The 23,462-nt window shown below is 34.3% G+C and overlaps 1 protein-coding gene across 2 annotated transcripts in view; it reads right to left on the minus strand.

The window, feature by feature from the left end:
• The window catches only part of VPS13C (vacuolar protein sorting 13 homolog C), a 217,649-nt gene that overhangs the window by 54,091 nt on the left and 140,096 nt on the right, over nt 1–23,462 (minus strand). For both annotated transcript variants that reach the window (XM_053595814.1, XM_053595815.1), the window contains exons 52-64: nt 22,767–23,132; nt 22,255–22,341; nt 19,761–19,910; nt 19,329–19,593; nt 18,061–18,221; nt 16,939–17,060; nt 15,662–15,956; nt 13,563–13,952; nt 11,935–12,039; nt 11,002–11,166; nt 9,305–9,433; nt 8,893–9,026; nt 7,159–7,285 (exon numbers count right to left, since the gene is read on the minus strand). In XM_053595814.1, the coding sequence (XP_053451789.1) occupies nt 7,159–7,285; nt 8,893–9,026; nt 9,305–9,433; nt 11,002–11,166; nt 11,935–12,039; nt 13,563–13,952; nt 15,662–15,956; nt 16,939–17,060; nt 18,061–18,221; nt 19,329–19,593; nt 19,761–19,910; nt 22,255–22,341; nt 22,767–23,132 (2,496 nt within the window). The remainder of the gene's footprint in view (nt 1–7,158; nt 7,286–8,892; nt 9,027–9,304; nt 9,434–11,001; nt 11,167–11,934; nt 12,040–13,562; nt 13,953–15,661; nt 15,957–16,938; nt 17,061–18,060; nt 18,222–19,328; nt 19,594–19,760; nt 19,911–22,254; nt 22,342–22,766; nt 23,133–23,462) is intronic.

Genomic DNA, 23,462 nt, shown 5'->3' on the forward strand with positions numbered 1-23,462 from the left:
ATTAAAAGACAAATATACACTCAAGGTGAAGGGATGCTCATCTATACTCCAGGCAAATGGAAAGCAGAAAAAAGCAGGCGTTCCAATCCTATTCGCAGATGCAATAGGCTTTACACCAACCAAAATAAGGAAGGATAAGGATGGATACTTCATACTTGTTAAAGGTAATACTCAACATGAGATTTCAATTATTAATATTTATGCACCCAACCAGAATGCACCTCAATTTATAAGAGAAATTCTAACAGACATGAGCAACTTGATTTCCTCCAGTTCCATAGTAGTTGGAGATTTTAACACCCCTTTAGCAGTGCTGGATAGATCCTCCAAAAAGAAGCTAAGCAAAGAAATTTCAGATTTAAAATTAACCATTCAACATCTGGACTTAACAGACATCTACAGACCATTTCATCCCAACAAAACTGAATACACATTCTTCTCATCAGCCCACGGAACATATTCCAAAATCGACTACATCCTAGGCCACAAATCTAACCTCAGCAAATTTAAAAAAATAGAAATTATTCCTTGCATCTTCTCAGACCATCATGGAATAAAAGTTGAACACAATAACAACAGGAACCTGCATACCCATACAAAAACATGGAAGCTAAACAACCTTATGCTGAAGAATAGATGGGTTATAGACGAGATTAAGAAGGAAATCACCAAATTTTTGGAACAAAACAACAATCAAGACACGAATACCAGAACCTCTGGGATACTGCAAAAGCAGTCCTAAGAGGGAAATTTATAGTACTGTAAGCCTTCCTCAAGAAAACGGAAAGGGAGGAAGTTAATAACTTAATGGGACATCTCAAGCAACTGGAGAAGGAAGCACACTCCAACCCGAAACCCAGCAGAAGAAAATAAATAACCAAAATCAGAGCAGAATTAAATGAAATTGAAAACAAAAGAATCATGCAACAGATCAATAAATCCAAAAGTTGGTTTTTTGAAAAGATCAATAAAATAGATAAACCTTTGGCCAACCTAACCAGGAAAAACAGTGTAAAATCTCAAATTTCATCAATCAGAAATGGTAACAATGAAATAACAGATCCCTCAGAAATTCAAAAAATCCTTAATGAATACTACAAGAAACTCTACTCTCAGAAATATGAAAATCTGAAAGAAATTGACCAATACCTGGAAGTACGCAACCTACCCAGACTCAGCCAGAATGAAGTGGAAATGTTGAACAGGCCTATATCAAGTTCTGAAATAGCATCAACTATACAAAATCTCCCTAAAAAAAAAAAAAAGCCCAGGACCAGATGGTTTTACGTCAGAATTCTACCAAACCTTTAAAGAAGAACTAGTAACTATTTTACTAAACCTCCTCCAAAATATAGAAAAAGAAGGAATATTACCCAACACATTCTACGAAGCAAACATCACCTTGATCCCCACACCAGGGAAAGACCCAACAAGAAAAGAAAATTATAGACCAATAACACTAATGAATATTGATGCTAAAATACTCACTAAGATTCTAACAAACAGAAACCAACAACACATCAAAAAAATTATACACCATGACCAAGTGGGATTTATCCCATGGTCTCAAAGCTGGTTCAATATATGTAAATCTATAAATGTAATACAGCACATAAACAAACTAAAAAATAAGGACCATCTGATTCTTCAATTGATGCAGAAAAAGCTTTTGATAATATGATCAGAACACTTAAGAAAATTGGTATAGAAGGGACATTTCTTAAACTAATAGAGGCCATCTACAGCAAACCCACAGCCAATATCGTATTGAATGGAGTTAAATTGAAATCATTTCCACTTAGATCTAGAACCAGGCAAGGTTGCCCATTGTCTCCATTGCTCTTTAACATTGTAATGGAAGTTTTAGCCATCACAATTAGGGAAGAAATGGCGATCAAGGGTATCCACATAGGGTCAGAAGAGATCAAACTTTCACTCTTTGCAGATGATAGGATCGAGTATCTGGAAAACACTAGGGATTCTACTACAAAACTTTTAGAAGCGATTAAGGAATACAGCAATGTCTCAGGCTACAATATCAACACCCATAAATCTGTAGCCTTTATATATACCAACAACAACCAAGCCGAAAGAACAGTCAAGGACTCTATTCCTTTCACGGTAGTGCCAAACAAGATGAAATATTTGGGAGTATACCTAACAAAGGACGTGAAAGATCACTACAAAGACAACTGAAACTTTAAGAAAAGAAATAGCTGAGGATGTTAACAAATGGAAAAACACACCACGCTCATGGCTGGGAAGAACAAACACTGTTAAAATGTCTATACTACACAAAGCAATATATAATTTTAATGCAATTCCTATTAAAGCTCCATTGTCATATTTTAAAGATCTTGAAAAAATAATACTTCATTTTATATAGAATCAGAAAAAACCTCAAATAGCCAAAACCTTACTCAGCAATAAAAACACAGCAGGAGGAATCACACTACCAGACCTGAGACTGTACTATAAATTGATAGTGATCAAAACAGCATGGTATTGGCACAAAAACAGAGAAGTAGATGTCTGGAACAGAATAGAGAACCAAGGGATGAATCCAGCTACTTACCGTTATTTGATCTTTGACAAGCCAATTAAAAACATTCAGTGGGGAAAAGATTCTCTATTTAACAAATGGTGCTGGGTGAACTGGCTGGCAACCTGTAGAAGACTGAAACCGGACCCACACCTTTCACCATTAACTAAGACAGACTCTCACTGATCAAAAGATTTAAACTTAAGACATGAAACTATAAAAATACTGAAGAAAGTGCAGGGAAAATTCTTGAAGGAATCGGCCTGGGTGAATATTTTATAAGGAGGACTCCCCAGGCAATTGAAGCAGTATCAAAAATACACTACTGGGACCTGATGAAACTAAAAAGCTTCTGCACAGCCATGAACATAGTAAGTAAAGCAAGCAGACAGACCTCAGAATGGGAGAAAATATTTGCAGCTTATACCTCCGATAAAGGTCTAATAACCAGAATCCAACAGAGAACTCAAACCTATTAGCAAGAAAAGAACACATGATCCCATCTCAGGGTGGGCAAGGGGCTTGAAGAGAAACTTCTTAAAGAAGACAGACGCATGATCTACAGACACATGAAAAAAAGCTCATCATCCTTAATCATCAGAGAAATGCAAATCAAAACTACTGTGAGATATCACCAAACCCCAGTAAAAGTAGCCCACATAACAATATCCCAAAACCAGAAATGTTGGCGTGGATGTGGAAAAAAGGGCACACTTCTACACTGCTGGTGGGAACCTACACTGCTGGTGGGAATGCACACTAATACGTTCCTTCTGGAAGGATGTTTGGAGAATACTTAGAGACCTAAAAATAGATGCCAATAGATCCTATAATTCTTTTACTAGGTTTATACCCAGAAGACCAAAAATCACAATATAACAAAAGACATCTGTACCGGAATGTTTATTGCAGCCCAATTCATAATTGCCAAGTCATGGAAGAAGCTCAAGTGCCCATCGACCCACGAATGGACTAGTAAATTGTGGTACATGTATATCATGGAATATTATGCAGCCTTAAAGAAAGATGGAGACTTTACCTCTTTCATGTTTACATGGATGGAGCTGGAACATATTCTTCTTAGTAAAGTATCTCAGGAATGGAAGAAAAAGTATCCAATGTACTCAGCCCTACTATGAAGCTAAATTATAGCTTTCACATGAAGGCTATAACCCAACTATAGCACAAGACTATGAGGAAAGGGCCAAGGAAGGGGAAGGGAGGGGGGAGGTTATGGTGACGGGAGGGTTATGGGTGGGGCCACACCTACCATGCATCTTAGAATGGGTACAGGCGAAACTTACTAAAGGCAGAATACAAATGTCTACATACAATAACTAAGAAAATGCCATGAAGGCTACGTTGAACAGTTTGATGAGAATATTTCAGATTGTATATGAAACCAGCACATTGTACCCCTTGATTGCACTAACGTACACAGCTATGATTTAACAATAAAAAAAAAAAATACTCAGATAAAACAGACTTCAAGTCAAAGTGTCCATAAAAAGAGACAAGGAAGTTCACTATATAATGTTAAGAGGGTCAATTCTGCAAGAGAATATAAAAGTTGAAAATGTATATGCACCCAACACCAGAGCACCCAGATAAATAGAACAAATATTAACAGATTTAAAGGGAGAGATAGACTTTAATATAATAATAGTAAGAGATTTCAATAACCTCCTCTCAGTAACAGACACATCATCCAGACAGAAAATCAATAAGGAAACATTAGAGTTAAGCTATACTCTAGACCAGTATTGTTCAACCTTTTTTTATCTCAGGGCACACTTAAACTATAGTTAAACTTCCATGGCACACTTAAGTCATGTTGATCCAGAAAAAGAGTTAAAAAAAGAATATATTTACTATGCTTTGAACTTCTTTTGAAAACTATTTAATTAATGACCTTTAAAATTTTTTCACAGCACACCTATGATCCTCCCAAATGTTCTGTACATGTCTGTGAGGTCCTTTTGGTCTAGAGCAGTCTGTTCCTGAAGGACCTACCAAGAAGGACTTTGGAAACTATACAAACATGGAAATCAAACACGCCCCTGAACAAACAATGATCAATGAAGAGATTAAGAAGGAAATTTAAAAATTTCTTCAAACAAATAAAAACATACAACATACCAAAGTTTAAACACTACAACAAAAATAGTATTAATGACAAAGTTAAACACTTACATCAAAATAGTACAAATATTCCAAATAATCTAATGATACATCTTAAGAAACTGGAAAAGCTAAGAAGAAATCAAATCCAAAATTAGTATTAAAAAACAGCAACAATTAGAGCAAAATAAATGAAGTGTGACTGAAAAGTTACAAAAGATCAGTGAAACAAAAAGTTGTTCTTTTTTTAAATAAGCAAAGTCGACAAATCTTTAAAGAAAAATAAAAGACCCAAATAAATAAAACCACAAATAAAAAAAGAGATACAAAAAAAAAAAAAAAAAACCAGGCTGACTCTAGAGACCAGCATCCATCAGATCTCCACTTGAAACCTGCAAGTTCACTGTTGCAAAAGACTCCTCTGATGTTTTGTCCAGTTTCCATCCAAATAAATCTCATTTTGCTGATGTCAAAAAAAAAAAAAGGTAAAATGTAAAAGAATAAAAGGTTTCAAAGTGTAAAAAAAAAAAAAAAGAAAAGTCCACCAAGTTTCTATTCTCAGAATATTAATTTGAAAAATCAAAGGTCTATTACTTTGGGGAGGATAATAAATAATATCCATTAAAGTAAAAAAAAAAAAAAGAGATACAACCATTGCTATTACAGAAAGATAAAGGATCATGAGATTCCATTATGAGCAACTATACATCAACAAAACCTCGAAGAAATGAATAAATTCCTGGACACATTTAGCCTACTCAGATGACACGGAGATACCACGAAGACATGGAAAACCCTAACAAACCAATAACAAGTACCAAGATTGCAGCAGTCATAAAAAGTCTCCCATCAAAGAAAAGCCCAGGACCTGATGGAGTCGATGTTTTAATTCTACCAATCATTTAAAAAACTAATACCAATTTTTCTCAAACTATTCCAAAAAACTCATAAGGAGGGATATTTGAGGTGATGGATATGCTAATTACCCTGATTTGATCCCTACATATTACATGCATATATAAAAATATCACAGTATCCCCAAAATATGTACAACTATTGTCAATAAAAAAGAAATTAAAACCAAAAATTTTGCTTTCTTTTTACTTAATTTGCCTGTTAAATCTTTACTATCTCTTTATGGTTATAATATTATGTATTAGTTTAGTTAAGGCAGATCTTTTGTGAGTGGCATATAGTTAGATATTATTTTTTAACTTAATCTACATGTATTTGTCTTTTAATAGGAAAATTCAAACTATGTTTATTTGCTGACATAGTTGATAGAAAGCGTGGTCTAGCGGGGAAAATTCAAGGACTATAGAAGTCAGGCAGATCTGATTTTTAATGCCAACCAGAAATCCTAAATTCCTATCTTAAGAATGAGTAATAATATGTGAAATTCATTAATATATGATATATAGGATGCACTCAATAAAATATTATCTGTCACTTACATACATTCTTAGGTTTGCTTCTTTTAAGGAAAAAGTTTTCTTTATTTTCACTGTCTCAACTGTTTTGAAATTCCTTTCTTGCTAACTTTAGTTCTACTAATTGAAAGCTTTAAGAATGTATATAATCTTTATAATTTCTCTAATTAAAATTTAGGATTAAATGGGATATATTCATACAGTAACTAGATGATCTATCACTAATGCAGGAGGAATTCTTGTATCAGATGGGAGACTGGCAGATGAATTCTTAAGCCTATTCCAGAGATTAAGACTCTAAGAAATGACATATTCAATTAATTTGGCTACCTAAACATTGTTTTCATAAATATTTCATTAAATGGATTATGTGAGATAATTTACATATTATCTGACTTCACTAATTAATAACACATATGCCTGGCTTGGTGCCTAAAGCTCAGCGACTAGTGGGCACCAGTCACATACACTGGAGCTGGCGAGTTAAACCTAGCCTGGGCCTGCCAAACAACAGTGACAACTACAAGCAAAAAATAGCCAGGCAATGTGGCAGGTGCCTGTAGTCCCAGCTACTTAGGAAGCTGAGGCAAGAGAATTGCTTAAGCCCAAGAGTTTGAGGTTGCTGTGAGTTGTGATGCCACAGCACTCTACCAAGGGTGACATAATGAGATTGTGTCTCAAAAATAAATAAATAAATAACACATATGCCCTTGCTTAGGAAAACATGCTGTATTCCAATGTTCAAAATAAAGTTATTTTCAATTACCCTTAAAATTCCCTCCTTTTATAAAGGTTTACAAAAAAAGGTATTTTACTGATCTTGTCTTGGTCAAGATAAAGTAAGCCTATTTTTGAAAATTGTAAGTAAACTATTTGGATTAATCTAAGTTAAATTATTGCTTTCAACTACAGTATTTGTGATCTAAAGTCGAAAAGTAATTTATCAAAAAATACTTCTAAATAGATTTTTAGTTCAGTAAGGACAAAGAAGACTTGGTAAGGTTAGCTTGTCTACTTCCCTTGCAAGCAGGTAACTCACACAGCACCATTCACAACAAATAATACCTTTAACAGATCGTGTTCCCCAACATTTGCTGCATATCTCCATGTAAGTTTTCTGGTACCAGTAGGATCTGCCCAGGCAAAAAGCCGAACTTGTCTTGGCAGCAATTCCACTTGTTCTGGTGACCCACTAAAACACAATTAACAGAGGAATAACTGGAATATCTTGGCCTTGAGAAAGGTAGACTGATAGTTTATTGAAGAGAGGATTGGCACAAAAGTCCTATGAGCTTGCCTTAGTTAATAAAACACTGCCTAAAAATAAGTACCCTAAAAGGTCCACTAACTAGTAATGGTTTTTAGATTGGGGAAACAGAATACTGCCCCTTCCAAAGCTTCCATGCACTCTCAATTGTTCCAGGCAGACTCAGACCAATGGCATTCATCAGATAAAGAAACTGGTACATCAGAGTCTACCTGCAGAAATGGCATCAATAGTAAATATCTTTAGTAGCACAATTTCGCTTAGTGCTTAAACTGTCTGTTAAAGAGACAGGGTCTTGCTATGTTGCCCAGGCTCAGTGCAGTGACTGTTCACAGGCAAGATCATAGAGCACTGTAGCCTAGAATTCCTGGGATCAAGTGATCCTCCCATCTCAGCGTCTTGACTAGTTAGGACCACAGGCGTGTATCACTACACTCAGCTAAACTTTTTAATCAAATAAGATTATTGATTTAAGATATATTACGAGTTTTAGAAAAAAAAAAAAAGGGGGGTCCATACCATTACTACACAAAGTATGGTCTATAGACCAGCATCATCAGCATTACCTGGGGGCTTGTTTGAAATGCAAAACCCTGGACCCCATCCGAAACTTACTAAATCAGAATCTCTTTTTCAGTATCTTAACAAAATTCCTAAAAAATTTTTAAATTGATCATTAAAGGTTAAGAAGTATTTGTCCACATACTAATACAAAAAACATTCCAGAGACCTGGAAAAAAAAGTAATCCAACTAGGATCACAAAACAACATTCCAGAGATTCCAGAGATGTGGATAAAAAGTAATCCAACTAGGTTTGAAATCTCTTTTATCTGGGTTTACTTCACAAGAGTTAAGAATAGGAAAATCTTCAAACATTTTACATATATGCATGTATGTACATGTATATATGTGTGTATATATAATTATTATTATTATATACTTTAAGGCCTTAAATTATCTACCATCACATAGTGACATCATCTAAACCAAATGACAGCAGAGACAAGAGAAGCAAAACTCCTGTCAGCCTATACTGTACATTCAACACCACTGTCTACTCATCTGTTTTCTTATTTAACCAACTCTGCTTCTAGCCAAAAAACTAGATATGGTTTACAGATAGAAATTCACTGAGCACTACCAGATTACAAGGGAAAAGTAATGCTTAACCAGGCTTACTCCCTTATCTGCCATTCTGAAATTTTTAAAGCTCCAAAAGCCCAAAGATTTGTCTGGAAGTTTGGTGTTAAAAGTCATTTGATAGCAAAAGCTAATCTGAACCAGAGACTATTACTGGTTCCTATTTATCCCACTTGGTGTGAATATCCCTCAGTTTTTCTGCAGCAATATTAACGTGCTTGTTTATAGAGTACCATCTCAAAACACGCTGAGGATATTAGTACAAGCAGCATGTCTGCCATATTACCCTCAGAAAATCTAAGAATATTTGAAACATGAAACCCAAGTATTTCCCAGAAGGGACAGTGGACCAATAAAAACAAATCATTTTCCATTAATTTTTTTTTTGTACCTCTGTTTGTATGTGAGGATGTCCCATGGCGTATGATTTATTATCAGGGCAGGGGCAGATCCCTCATGGTAATCAGAAAAAGTTATGACAGTCGAATGTTCGGCAGTGTTTATATCCACCAAGATACCGCAATTCTATTGTAGAAAAAAAATTTGTCTGATGTATTGGTTTAAACTTCACCTACATACGGAATTTTAATCAGTTACATACACACGAAAGCTTTGTTTTCTGAAGTTCTGAATAAAAACCAAACTGGCTCTGAACCCTCACACATGTATATATGGCATTTTATGTTAATACAACAGCACCTTCAAATAATTACCAGTAGAGATATTTATAGCATGGTTTAATGAAATATTTAAGGTAAATTTTAAAAGTCAAAAACAATTTATTTTAAAATATGAAAACTTACCAGATCTTCTAAACTTAATAAAGTGCCATTATCCTGGCGGTTATAAAAGAATGGTTTGGAAGATCCTTCACAGCCAACCACTCTCACACAAAGTTTGCCTGACAAATTTTCAGGCCAAAATGGAAGGCACTAAAAATATAAAAGTGAGTAGCAGTCATAAAACAATACTGTGGTATATATAAGACATTGCCTAATTAAGTTTCAATTAAAAAAAAAATAAATCTCATCCTGATTAAATTATCACTAAGTTTCTTAAAATCAGCTCTCTGTATCTCATATTAAGATTACTGACAATATAGTGACTACTTATGAAACCAAAGAAAGTTCATCAGAAAAATACAGACATATGAATATGTATGCACTTGGTATATTTATACCATAAGAAATGAAAGAGCCTATTGATTAAGAATGCCTCAAATACCTTGACTACTTAAAAAATATAATCTTAATAACATTTGCTTTGGTGCATATTCTATATTAATAAACTAATACATGATTAATTCTTCCACAGAGTATCCTACCCTAGATGAACCAGAAAAAAGGCAGCGGAGAGACCACCGCACATCTTGCTGGAAGTCCTTACACTATCATCTAAGCCAGTGGTTCTCAACCTTCCTTATGCCATGGCCCTTTTAATACAGTTCCTGTGGGTCGTGACCCACAAGTTGAGAACTGCTGATCTAAGCTATTTGCTCTTAATCAAACCATATACTACTTTTGCGTTTCAGTTTTCTTGTCTATAAAACTGGAAGTTTAGTTCCTAATACAAAACATCCTTTTGTTAGAGAATACCGGGTAAATCCTATTTCTGAATAAAAATACTACTATTATCAAACATACATTAAAATAGACAATAAATTCTATGGAGATCATCCTAAGGGCTTTGAAAAGAGCAAAAAAAATTTAGAGCTCTGAATTTATTCATGTTGGAATCCTTTCTCTTAAGCCTTTTGCTAAGTATTTTTAAAAATAACTATACAATCTTTTTTTATAAGAATAAAGAATAAAGAATGACCTTCAGCTATCTTGAGGGTTAGCTGGCTTGCCTGAAAACTCAAAGTCAAGTACTAATGCTTATCTCTGCACCTGTCTTCTTCTACTCATTTTCTAATATTCTTCACTGCTTCAATCTTACTAATAAGTTTAGCTCAAATCCCATTTCTATGAAACTTCACGTTTTGATCTAGAACACCATCCCAACTACCAATGACTTTATTAATTTTGGAAAAGTCTGAAACTCAGTTTTTTGTAAAATGGGAGGAATTTTAGTTAATTTTCAAGGAAATTTCTAGCTCACTTATTTGGAAATTCTACAACCACCTTTCTCTCCATGTATTGATTTATGAGTCTTAGGCTCTTCCAACAAAATTATAGCTTCTTGAATACAGACAGTATGTTGACTACTGCAAAATTTTCTCTGTATACTTTTTATACGACATATATATGTTCTACACATATAGGAAGAACTAGAAGATTATTAACCACCTAGGACTAGGAGAATGACAAATATCACTAAAAAGAATTTTTTTTAACCTATGGTCACAGTGTAAAAGAAAAGTCTTTCAAAGCTGGCGGTCACACTTTAACACATAAATATGAAAACAAAGTGAGTATGATGAAGAGGTATATACAACTCTTATATGTCAATATTTATTTCTATATTTTAGGAACCAGTTATATTAAAGAAAAAATTTTACCTCTGATGAACCAATATAGTTCCATTTACTAGTGGGCATTGAGCCATCAGATGCAATTTCACCAACTTCCAGTTCTAATGATGACTTGTTTGCAATAGTACAAAAGGGAGTCAGAGTAACTATTCGTGAAAGATTAAAACTGCTCATTTTGATGCTAACACCAACCTGTAGAAAAAAAACAAACAGTGCTTTATTCAATCTCTTTGAAAAATATACACAAACTTCTTAAAATACTTTAAAATAAGAATTTTAAATAAAGTAACTACTTACTATAAGCCATATTCTAATACTACCTTCTGAGAAAAAAAAAAAATTTAGTTCTTTATTCTGGCTCCACCACAAATCAATTCCAAAAATATCAATCAGCAAATTAAACTAATAAGGAATTGCAATGACAAATTTAATTTGGCTAGTATTTCTTACTTTTTAACATTCCAAACATAAATTGCTTTGTAATTATTGTAGAGGCTCAGGTTTTTCTGATTTTATTTAATATTTATTATTTAAAAAATAGAAATTTCAAATCAATAAGAGAGATCAGCTGGCATTATTATTCAAATTTTTGCAGTAGTCTAATGTAGGATTTAAGAAATGTTTGGCAGGGGGTGGTATGGAACAAGGATTCTAGTACACAGTTGCTCACTTAGATGAGTGGTTCTCAACCTTCCTAATGCCGTGGCCCTGTAATACAGTTCCTGTGGGTCGTGACCCACAGGTTGAGAACCACTGCCTTGGATGGATTCAACCACATTTAAACGCAGGAAAATTCAGATTTTACTTTGATACCAGTGGCCGTAAAAATCTGAAGAGGTAACAGCCCTCCACATAATACTGTGAATTCAAATTTCTCTACCCTTTAGGAGCCAACTTGTTTACTGAACTACATAAAAAGGCTGAGTAGAGTCAAAGATGAATAAGCAAGCAGAATCTTACCAGGTATTCCATATTATTGGCAGGACACTTCACGCACCCATAACTTCCCACTGTGTCCAATGAGAAACTATTGGACCAAGAGCTAGTTGAAATTTTTAATTGTACCTATACCAGAGAAAAGATACCATGATATGAGAAACCTAAAAGACTATAATAATTTTATTTGATGGAAAGTTGCTAAATTACTAAAACTTTCTTTAGTATCATGGGACACAGAAAAATATTAACAAAGCCATGTTGGAAATGGGTAACGGCCATAGAAAACTCTTGGGAACAATACAGCAAAAGTTTTGACCTTCCCATTCACCTGTGCAGTAAGTATAGTGAATTTAGAGATTTGTAGCAATGAAACTTCGTGTTATTTTTAAAGAATTCTAATGCAAAATGATATTTCCCAGTGTTAGACTTATAGAGCTAACAAACTCTTAAAATTTTAGCACATAGAAAAAGTGTATCTTTAACTTTATTCAGTGGATACAGTATGAAAGGTATTTGATAGGTAGAAGGGAAGACAACAGGACATATTTCCTGTTTCCAGTGAGTTTCCAACTAAACAGAGAAAAAAGGAAATAGCAGTGATTACAATGCAAGGTTCAATGTGGTAAGAGCTATACAAGAGGTAAAAAATGCTATCAGGATGTAAGGGTAAGAAATTTACTTCTGGCTCTGGGATTTAGATAAAGTCTTACAGAAGAGGTCTAACTGAGCCCCAAAATAATCCTACCTCTATCAATCCAATTAGACTATTTAAAACCTGAAGACAACCTTAGATCCAACACATAAACAAATAACTACAATACTATGTATTAGTCAATACCCGAACACAGTAATTCTCAAAAGTGGTCCCCAAACTAGGTGCATTAGCATCACCTGGGAATCAATTTGTCTGTTAGAAATCTAAATTCTCATACCCTGCACAGACCTAGTGAATCAAACTTTAGAGGCAGGACCCATCAATCAGTTTCAAATTCCTTTTAGATGATTCTGATGTATGCTGAAATTTAGGAGAACTACTACTCATGGATAAGAAATCCAGACCCATTGTAAATAGTGAGAAAATCTATACACATACCAAGTTTGAGCAAAATGCCAAAGGATGAATTGCAGACACCCAAGAGGAGGCATTCTAGGCAGTGGGAGCAGCATAGGCCAAAGTCTAGAGGTGAGCACTCAGGAAAGCATGTGATGAGAAGTAACAAGACATGAACCTGAAGAGCAGAGAAGGGACCAGAGCACAAAGGACCAGGCTCGGGCAGGAGGTTTTTCTCCCAAAGGCCTGGCTTAGTGTTTCCTTCTAAGGAAGGCTCAGTTAATGTAAGCTAAATTCAACAGTTGCATCTTTAGAAATGCCATTTAATCACTGATAAAATATGTAAAATCAAGCTATTCTGACACTACTTCAAGAACAGAAGTAATTTTACGGGCACTGGAGAAAAGGGTATAACGCAGCCTTGAGAAACTGTTGTCAGTTCCTAATAACCCACTTTATTATGCAGTCCTCAAGAGAAATCGGACCTAATTCATACCAATAGCACTTAGCAAACAAGAAAGCATCGCAGGGCAAATAATGCCCAAGTTTCTAGATTAGAAATTTATCTATTTTATTTGGTACAGAAACAAAAACATACCTTATTTTTACTAAAAATGTTCTTCTTCTTGAAAGAGAATAAAATAATATCCCTGAAATCAGCTGGATGTTTCACATGAATATCTTCTGAACGATACTGGAGAACCCGGGAAGTCTTATTGATTAGCCAGTAGGGACTAAAGACAGACAGCACCAACCGGCTGCCAATTCGCCTGACATGTACTGACAAGTCAACTGTCATCACTTCTCTGGAGTCAGAGGAAAAACACACAAGAAAGAATTCAGGAAGTGTATCACTTATGCGGAAATGTCCATGCCAATTTTTGCCCTGGTATTTCACCAGAACTAATTCCATTATTTCTCCGCTGATTCTCGACTGTAGAACATCGGCAGCACTGCCTTCTGCTAGCTCATGTGTTTCTGCTGTTCCCTAAAAACAAACAAAACAAAAACTAAGTTTGCTTAGTATTTCTGAAAACGTCTGAAATAACAAAATCCGTATTTTATACAAATGCTAAATAATTAATCAAATGCATGTTAACTGCCAAGTCTTCCCTGAAGTACCTTGTTTATATACTATGAATGTCCAATAACAACTAAAAACTAAAAAGAAAAATCTATGTCACAGCCACAAGCAGAAATCGACTTTGGACCATTAGTCAGCCAGTAACCAAAATGAGATTTATATGAACCCTCACCATTATCCATTCGAGCTATGTCATTAAATGAACCATTTGTCTGAGCTTCAGTTTTAATCTCAATTCACATGCCATGCCTAATGGTTCCCATATGAATGGAATAAAGAAAGTGATGTCAAATAATTCTGACAAGCAAAGTAAAATGGAATTGTTTTAAAAATAAGTAACAGCAACATACAAATCTGGCTTCTTTATCAAAAACTTCTCTTGTGTAAATACTGTAGGATAAAGCTTAAGTTAAAAGTCCTAGGCACTACAAGCAGGGAAATTTGGGAAAAAGCCAAGAATCACTGCTGGCCATGAGTACTCACTAAACACAGCATACTAAAACAATACTCACCAGACACGGCATACTGTCTCAGCCCTAAGTGGTATATTAGCAGTGGTAAGATGAGGGCAAGGCAGGAGTGCAGTAAACAGGATATGTTAGGAGTTCTATCATGCAGTTAAAGATAAACTACTTGTTTATAACCTTAACTCTCTCTTTGAAGCTTTCTGCTATATTTTCTCATGCCTGAGATTTCAATAAAAGCCAGTGAGGAACACTGCAGAAGGCCACACTCTTGTCTCTCCTTGTGAAGGGCTTGTGGGTGTTGACCTCCCCAGGTCCCTCAGTTCAGTGCAAATGGACTGAGTAGGTGTTATCTGTTTTGCATCAAGTCACACCAACAAAATACTATTTAGTTCATTTAATTAACTTTCGTCTCCACAACTCAGGCTCATTATTAAATAATGAAAACAAATTATGTAGGTTCCAAACACTTCCCAGATTTTTGTGTTTTATAATTAGGCAAGACATGTACTGACAAGTCAACTATTATCCCTGTGTTTTAAAATAGTATGGTATGCAGAACATTAAAAATATTTATCTTACCTCATTACTAGAAAATACTCCCTATTATTTCTTAAGAAAGACAATAATTGTTTTTATTTTCAATAGAACCTTGGGCCAATAATCATAATATTAATATAACATGAAAATTTCAAGATGAAATATTTTTTCATTGCCTTTTTTCTATCATTTAATTAATGAAATTTTACCTAATAAAGAGATGGTTATGGTTCTTAATTTATGGCAGACACAGCAGAGAAAAGTGGTAGTGATCAAGGAGCCAAACCCTCTAGGTCCAAACCCCAGCTGCACTAGTCACTACCCATGGGACCATGAGCCTGTGACTCAGCTTCCTCATATGTAAAATGAGTCTAATGATAGTATCTACTTCAGGAAGTTAATGTAAGGATGAAATATGTTAATCCATGTAAAGTACACAGTATAGTTCCAAGTACATAATAGATTATATGCCAGTTTTTGCTATCATTATTATTATTAAAGAATTACACATATGCTCTTCATGACACCAACCTTAACTAAAAATACCAAAAACCAAAATCAGAATTAACTGTCCAACAAGAAAACTCAAACAAAATTCAAGAGATATACCTCAAGTAAATATCTTAGAGAATATGGGAGAAGATTCCGCAAAGTGAGAGGAGGATAAAGGTGAATGATGTAAGCTGGATCCCAGTCTTCCCCATGTGCACATATATAGCTCAGTTCATCGGGCAGAGCAACTGTATTCACTATGAGAGGCAGGAAGCTGACTTCGGCTGATGGACACTGCAACACGCATTGGACTTCCTTGCTTCTGTGAAGTTCTTCCTTCCAGGAAATGTAAGTGGTGGATTCTTTGTACTGATGCTCTAAGATTCCAGCTGGCTGAATAAACAAATGGCATCTACAAAAATGAAAACAGTGAGAAAAAAACTTTAATCAACAACTTAAAGAATCTCATTAAATTGTCATGCTAATTCTACAAGGTAGGTGCTATTATTCCTATTTTGACAGATAAAGAAGACATGGCCAAAAAAAGTCACATAACTTAACACATGAAGGAACTTTCTGGAAAAAAACACTCTATAACCAAAGCCAACTTAACAACTTTTTTCCCATTCCTGAGTAGGCGTGATGACTCACGCCTGTAATACTAGGACTTTGGGAGGCCAAAGCAGGAGGATAGTTTGAGCTCAAGATTTCAAGACTACTAAAATTAGAAAAAATTAGCTGGGCACAGTGGCACCTACGGATAGTTCCAGCTACATGTGAGGCTGAGGCAGGAGGAGGATCATTTGAGCCCAGGAGTTTGATGTTGCAGTGAGTATGATGACACCACTGCACTCTAGCCAGAAGGACAGAGTGAGACATTTTTTTCCTCAAAAAAAATTTTTTTCCATTTAAAATACAAAGGCAATCTAAGAGAAAGAGATCTCAGAGAATTCTAAAACATCAAATATACAGTAAGGAATTTTTGCCTGGTAAATTCAATAATATAAATGTATTTCCCTACAGAACAGTAGTTCTCAACCTTCCTAATGCCATGCCCCTTAATACAGTTCCTCATGTTGTGGTGACCCGCAACCATAAAATTATTTTCCATGCTACTTCATAACTGTAATTTTGCCACTGTTATGAACCGTAATGTAAATAGCTGACATGCAGGATGTATTTAGGCAACCCTTGTGAAAGGGTCGTTCAAACTCCAAAGGGGTTGCAACCCACAGGTTGAGAAACACTGCTATAGAAGAATAAATGATACATGCCTTAAATCTGACTTCTGCAACATAAGAGGTTTTTATCCAGAATATATATCCTAAATTCATAAAATTAAAAATACATATTGTAAGTTTTTTAAAGCTTAGTATATTCAGAGAAGTATCTACCTATATGAATCTAAAGGAACATGGAACTCCTCTTCAGGTCTGGCTATTCCAATGCGCTCCAAGAGCTTAACATTCTTAACAAATTTATAGATGATAAATTCAATGGAGAAATGGTTTTTAATCTGTTGGAATAAAGAACGTAACAAGTTGTTAAAAAATACGTAAGTGCAAAAGAAAAATGTGATTTAAATTACTTTTCAAGTACTTAAAAAGTTTCAAACTCAGTATTGGAAGATACTTTTATAGGCAATTGAAAAATTTTAGGGTAGGTAAGCATCATATATATTAAATTTGATATTTAAGTAGCAGTTAAAAATTAGTAAGATATTCACAGGCTCTATATATTATACACTTATACTTATTGTCAATATTATCTTTCAAATATGTATTATTCTTTAAAGATTTCAGCTATATTTTCTCAATTACAACTTTTTCTCAATGAGTCATATTACTAGACAGAAAAGGACAGCAAAAGAAATACAAGAAAAGTAATACAAATTTATGTTTGTGTGTTTACTTCAATCTAGAAGTATATGCTAGAACTAATAACAAGGAGATAACAATGGTCAAAATTTGAAACCTTTCATTTTATCTTATGTTATTAGCAGGAAAAATATACTCTTTTGCTGACCATGTACTAAAACTTGTAGTACACAGAAAAAGAAAATTCTTGATAAAGCCTTCAAAGTAAAAAAGAAAGTATTACATAAATTAAGATAATTTTTTCCCAAAGGAGTAGATCGTTCTAATATTCCTTTACACTTGAAAAATACTATTCCAAGTGATATGCAGAGAGAATGGAATGTAATGCTATTTAACAACTAAGTACAATCACAATATTTCTCATTTCTGACTATTTAAGGAACTATACAAAAAACTTCATTAACTTCAAATCCAGAAGACAAAAAATAATGAGCTTTAAATGAACAAAACTATAGATATTTAAAATAAAAAATATTACTAAAGCAATTTGGATAGAGAGTAGAAGCCGCTTCAGTTTACTATTTATTTCTAAATAATCCATATTGACTTAAGGAAGTTTTACTATGCTCCTACATATATCCAAATTATTTACTATTTCTTAATACACTCAAAGGGACAGAATCCACTATAAAGTATTACCTGTAGAGGAGAGCGAAGGGTAATTACTTTATTCCCTTCAGTTGCATCAATCTGTACCAAGACTGAGTCAGAATGACTGGCATTGGGATTCCGTACATTATACAACTGCCGTCCAGGTCTGGCAACAGGGATATTTGCAACTTCTGTATATCCATGAGGTACTAAAGCAGAGCGTAAGTGAAAAGAATTCCAAATGTTAACTTACCAATATTTCTTTGTAACAGAAAATCATCAGCCCCTCAATATAACAATAAGAGAATTTTTCCTCATGACTAGAAATGATCACTATAAAATGCTTTTCTAAGACACAAAAACTAATAAAGAAAGGAAAGCAGTTATTGATATAAAATTGCTGACCCAAATGATTTTTCTTAGGGTTTTGAAAATATTAAAACAAAATTCAGGCCAGGCACAGTGGCTCATGCCTGTAATCTTAGCATTCTGGGAGGCCAAGACAGATACACAGCCTAAGCTCAGGAGTTCAAGACCAGCTTGAGCAAGATCCAGACCCTGTCTCTATTAAAAATAGAAAAACTAGCCGGGTATCGTGACAGGCACCTGTAGTCCCAGCTACTCAGGAGGCTGAGGCAAGAGAATTGCTTAAGCTCAGGAATTTGAGGTTGCTATGAGCTATGATACTCTACCGAGGGCACAGAGTGAGACTCTGTCTCAAAATAAATAAATAAGTAAGTAAAGACAAAATTTAATTTTTTCTTATTCTCTTAACTATACAGCAATTATGTCCTTTTCCTTGTAATAATAATAATTACTGTCACTATTTCAGGACTTCTGAATATAGTTATTTTCTCTCCTCATTGAACTCTGATCCTTTTAAAGGCATGTTATGTTATATAATATAATATAATAACATTGTATTACAGTAGAACCTCTGCAAGTTGACCACCCAAGGGACTGCAACAACCTGGTCAACATAAGGAACCAGGCCTACTGTACTGATACATACATGTGGTACATGTCCAGTCTATGAAAATTAGGTTGACTTAAGGAGGTGGTCCACTACTCAGGTTCTACTATATTAAAAGCCATATAAATAATCTAGCTTTGTAAGGTACTTAAATTAAATCAGTAAAGTTTAATTGTCTCAAGTTTAGAAGAAAACGAGACAAGTTTCAACTATACGTTTAAAACCTTTAGAAATATTGTATCCTAAGACATTTGCAGGAAAATAGTTTCTTCATATTTTATAAAAAATAAGCCCACATCAACAATCTCCAAGATGCCCTTAAAATAAAATAAATGTAGCTTACCAAAGGTCAGAGTGAAGAGGGAGCTTTCTTGACGGCTCAATATGGATAGTTTCCCTTGACGTGAAGGTTCCATGCCAGCATATTCCAATTCCAAATTCTGGCCAGTATCAATATCAAAAATTTCAGTCTTTTCTGGGCAGCCCATTACTCTGAGATTACAACTGGGTTGAACCTTAACGGGAACTCCCACGGCATTTTTTATTGTAAAAGGAGCCCTATCTTTTAAACAGTAGTCAAAAGTAGAAGCAGTGCCCTCTGAAAAACCCTAAAAAAGAACATAACATCACATTATATTTCTGCAAAATGTACATTCTTTCCAAAAACATACTGTGACTATATTTTTCAAACAGTAATTCTGATGACAAAAAAAAATCCATAGACGTTTCATTTTTAAATTCTATTTGAAATATTCCAAGCAAGAATCAAACATACTTTTGCTAAATTGTTGAAAACATTAAGACAACTTTTAGATATTGTCATATTCATTGTATCTCCTGAAGAAATATGAATTGCCATTTGTGGCTCAGGAATAAAATCGTCTCCTGGCATCAAACTTTTATCCTGGACTGGGTTTTTCTTTACCTATAAAAATAAATGACATAACAAATTTAAGTTATTAGCCAATTAATAATAAAATTAAAATTCTCAATAGATTTAAGTTCTTCTAAATTGGTCACTTTATATTTTCAAAAGTCTTATTTCCAGAAATATTCACTGCTTCACTTTGATTTCACACAGATATACATTCCTTTGTTCAGTGCATAGTCTATGCATATGTTCAAAATTATGTCATGAAAATAATCAAACTCAGCTACAATATTTATCTCTTGTGCATTCTCCAAAGCACAGCTGTTTATTCAGTATCACCTAGTTGGTAATTATGTATTGATGAGCAATCTAAGATTTCTCTGAAATATAAACTGATCCTTACTGAGATCTGAATAGACTCTTACACTTGTCAGAAGACACACAAAATGGCCAACAGATATAAGAAAAAAAGTTCAACATCATTAGTCATTAGAGAAATGCAAATGAAAACTACCATGAGCTGTCATCTCACCCCAGTTAAAATGGCTTTTATAGGGTGGCGCCTGTGGCTCAAGGAGTAGGGCGCCGGTCACATATGCCAGAAGTGGCGGGTTCAAACCCAGCCCTGGCCAAAAACCAAAAAAAAAAATGGCTTTTATAAATAAGACAAGCAATAATAAATGCTGACAATGTTGTGCAGAAAGGGGAACCCACATGAACTGTTGATAGGAATGTAAATTAGTGCAACCACTACAGCGAATAGTTGAGGTTCCTTGAAAAACTAAAAATAGAACTACCATATGACCTGGCAATCCCATTGCTGGGTATATATCCAAAGGAGGGGAAATCAATACATTGAAAAGATATCTACACTCCAATGTTTGTTGCAACACTATTCACATAGCTAAAGGCCCATTAATGGACAAATAAAGAAATTGTGTTATCTATGCACATGGAATTATATAGCCACAAAAAAGAATAAAATCCTCCCATTTGCAACAACGTTGAAGGAACTTGAGAACATGATCTTAAGTAAAATAAAACAGGCACAAAGAGACAAATCTCACATGCTCTCACTCATATGGGGATGTTAAATTTTAAAAACAATTGACCTCATGGAGACGGCAAGTAAAATGATGGCTGCCAGAAGCTGGGAAGGGCAGCAGGGAGGAAGGGATAAAGAAGGCACGGTTAGTAGTGCAAAACTAAACAGTTAAAGATGAATGATATTTGAAAGCACAATAGAGACTATAACAAACAATAAGTTAGGATAGACTTTAATATGGTAGAACTGTAATGCTCCTAACACAAAGAAATATTAAATATCTGAGGTGATGGATATCTCAATTACCTTGATATGACTAATTCACATTGTATGCCTATATCAAAAGATCAAATATATCCTACAAAGACAGATGACTATTATGGATCCATAATAATTTTAAAAATTTTAACAGAAAATAAATAGAGATAGATAGATCCTTCCTGAAGGTATCATCTAGAAGTAACAGTTTCTTTCCTTCTACTTTTTACCAATAACACCTACAGATAAGTAATATATTAAGTTTTCAACTAGCTATCAGATTCTATCAGAGTTTTTGTTCTAATAGAATTTCAAAAGCTTTGTAGAACATCTTTTGTTAGCCTATGTCAGAAAGAGATAGGTCAAAATTTAATTTCTACTTTATTCAGACCATTTTTCTACTTTACTTGGGACACAAAGTTAAGTGATTCCTCTAAAAAAATTTGTGGATTTAATTTCAGAGCCTAACTCCTCAAACTGCCCCAGAGGGGTGTGATATGACAATTTGTTCACACTTCCCTGTTAATCTTAAAAAATGTGTTTCAGTATCTAGAATTCTGCAGTGTTCTCAAGAAATAGCATAATAAGATGGCACAAAAGAGTGAATGAACTACAACAGCAGTTCTCAAATATCCTCACCCTAAAAAATCACCAAGTATCTTAAAGAGCTTCATTTATGTTTTGCATCTACCAATACATACTCTTACTAAAAAATAACATTGGCCACATTTTTTAATATTCATTTAAAAATAAAAATTATGTGCTAATATAAATAACATTTTTAATAAAAAATAACTAAAGTATAGTGAAAGGAGGGGCATATGCAAATCTAGTGACTGCTTTAAAAGAAGACAGATGAATGCCCAGTTTTGCTCTGCATTCAATACATCTCAATATTATATTCACATAGTCTCTGGAAGACTCCACTGTATGCTCATGAGAGATACATCAGGTCTAAGAATTATTAAAAAAGAGTTTTCTGACCTTATAGACCCCCTTCAAGGATCCTGGCTCACATCTTGAGAATTACTGAAGTAAGAAATATTAAATATACACAGTATTACTCTATATAAAGATATTTTAAGATTTCCTTACATCAAGCCTTAAATTCCACTGTCTCTTCCCTTCTACTTTTTCAATCAGTGGCTCCCAGACAGCATGGATCTCATTATAATAGTGAACCTGGGAAGGCACAGAATTATAATGAGCAACTTTCAACTTAATGACATATTTCTGTAACCAGCAGGAAAAAGTATTAAGTGATTAATGTTATACATCAATAACCATTTTTAAAACCCACCTAAACACACAAACGAATATATAGAGAGTATTTTCCTTTACTCTTTTGACTATATTGTATGAACAAACTATTCTGAAAAAGAATCTTTTAAAAAAATGTGAAAAAGTAACACTATACATCAACAAATTAAACGCTGGAATACATTATCTATTTATATAGATACTTTTGGTGGCCATGCCCAGTCAAAGGAGCTCATATCTTTTTTTTTTTTGTAGAGACAGAGTCTCACCCTATGGCAAAGGAGCTCATATCTTAATTCTGTAATTACACTTTTAGATTCTGGAAGTATTAAATGATGTAGGCATACCTCTAGGGTCATATCAGCTGTAGCAGCCATTAGGGAAGTCCAATTTTTAATATTTCCTGAAAACCTAGACTCTGCCAATAATAAGGGCACAGTCCGATGGCCAAGACCACATTCTAAGGTAACTTGAACTGACTCCACAACAACAGCACAATTTTCCTCAGTCAACAGATGTTCAATGTCTTGGAAATTTTCTGTTATTTCTGTTGCCATGTCAACACCAAGAAACCAAGAGTTATAATCATTAATGGATCTCACGCCCCAAAGATTTTCCATTTCCTTAGATGTGTCTTTGGATTCATCTTCTTTTGTCTTTGGAGACATAGCAGCCATGATGGTCATCACAGTATTAAGAATTATGGGTGAAATCTTAAAAAAGCAGAAAAATATTTAAAATAAAGTATTTCCCAGATGAGAAGAATTAATGCATACATGATAAAAAAGATTAAAAGTAACTCGAGTGGGAAGGTCAGATTGAGGGAGGCTGAATGGTGGGATCACACCTATGGTGCATAATGCAAAGGTACATGTCGGATCTATTAAATATAGAGTATGAATGTCTTAACACAATAATTAAGTAGATGACACAAGGTATATATTAACCAGTGTGATGTAAACGCTCCTAATTCCATATGAAATCAGCACATTGTACCCCATAAATGCATTAATGTATACATGATCTATGTGTTTATGATTTAA

Source organism: Nycticebus coucang, chromosome 6 (assembly GCF_027406575.1).
Source record: "Nycticebus coucang isolate mNycCou1 chromosome 6, mNycCou1.pri, whole genome shotgun sequence".
In the NCBI taxonomy this organism is placed as follows: Eukaryota; Metazoa; Chordata; class Mammalia; order Primates; family Lorisidae; genus Nycticebus; species Nycticebus coucang.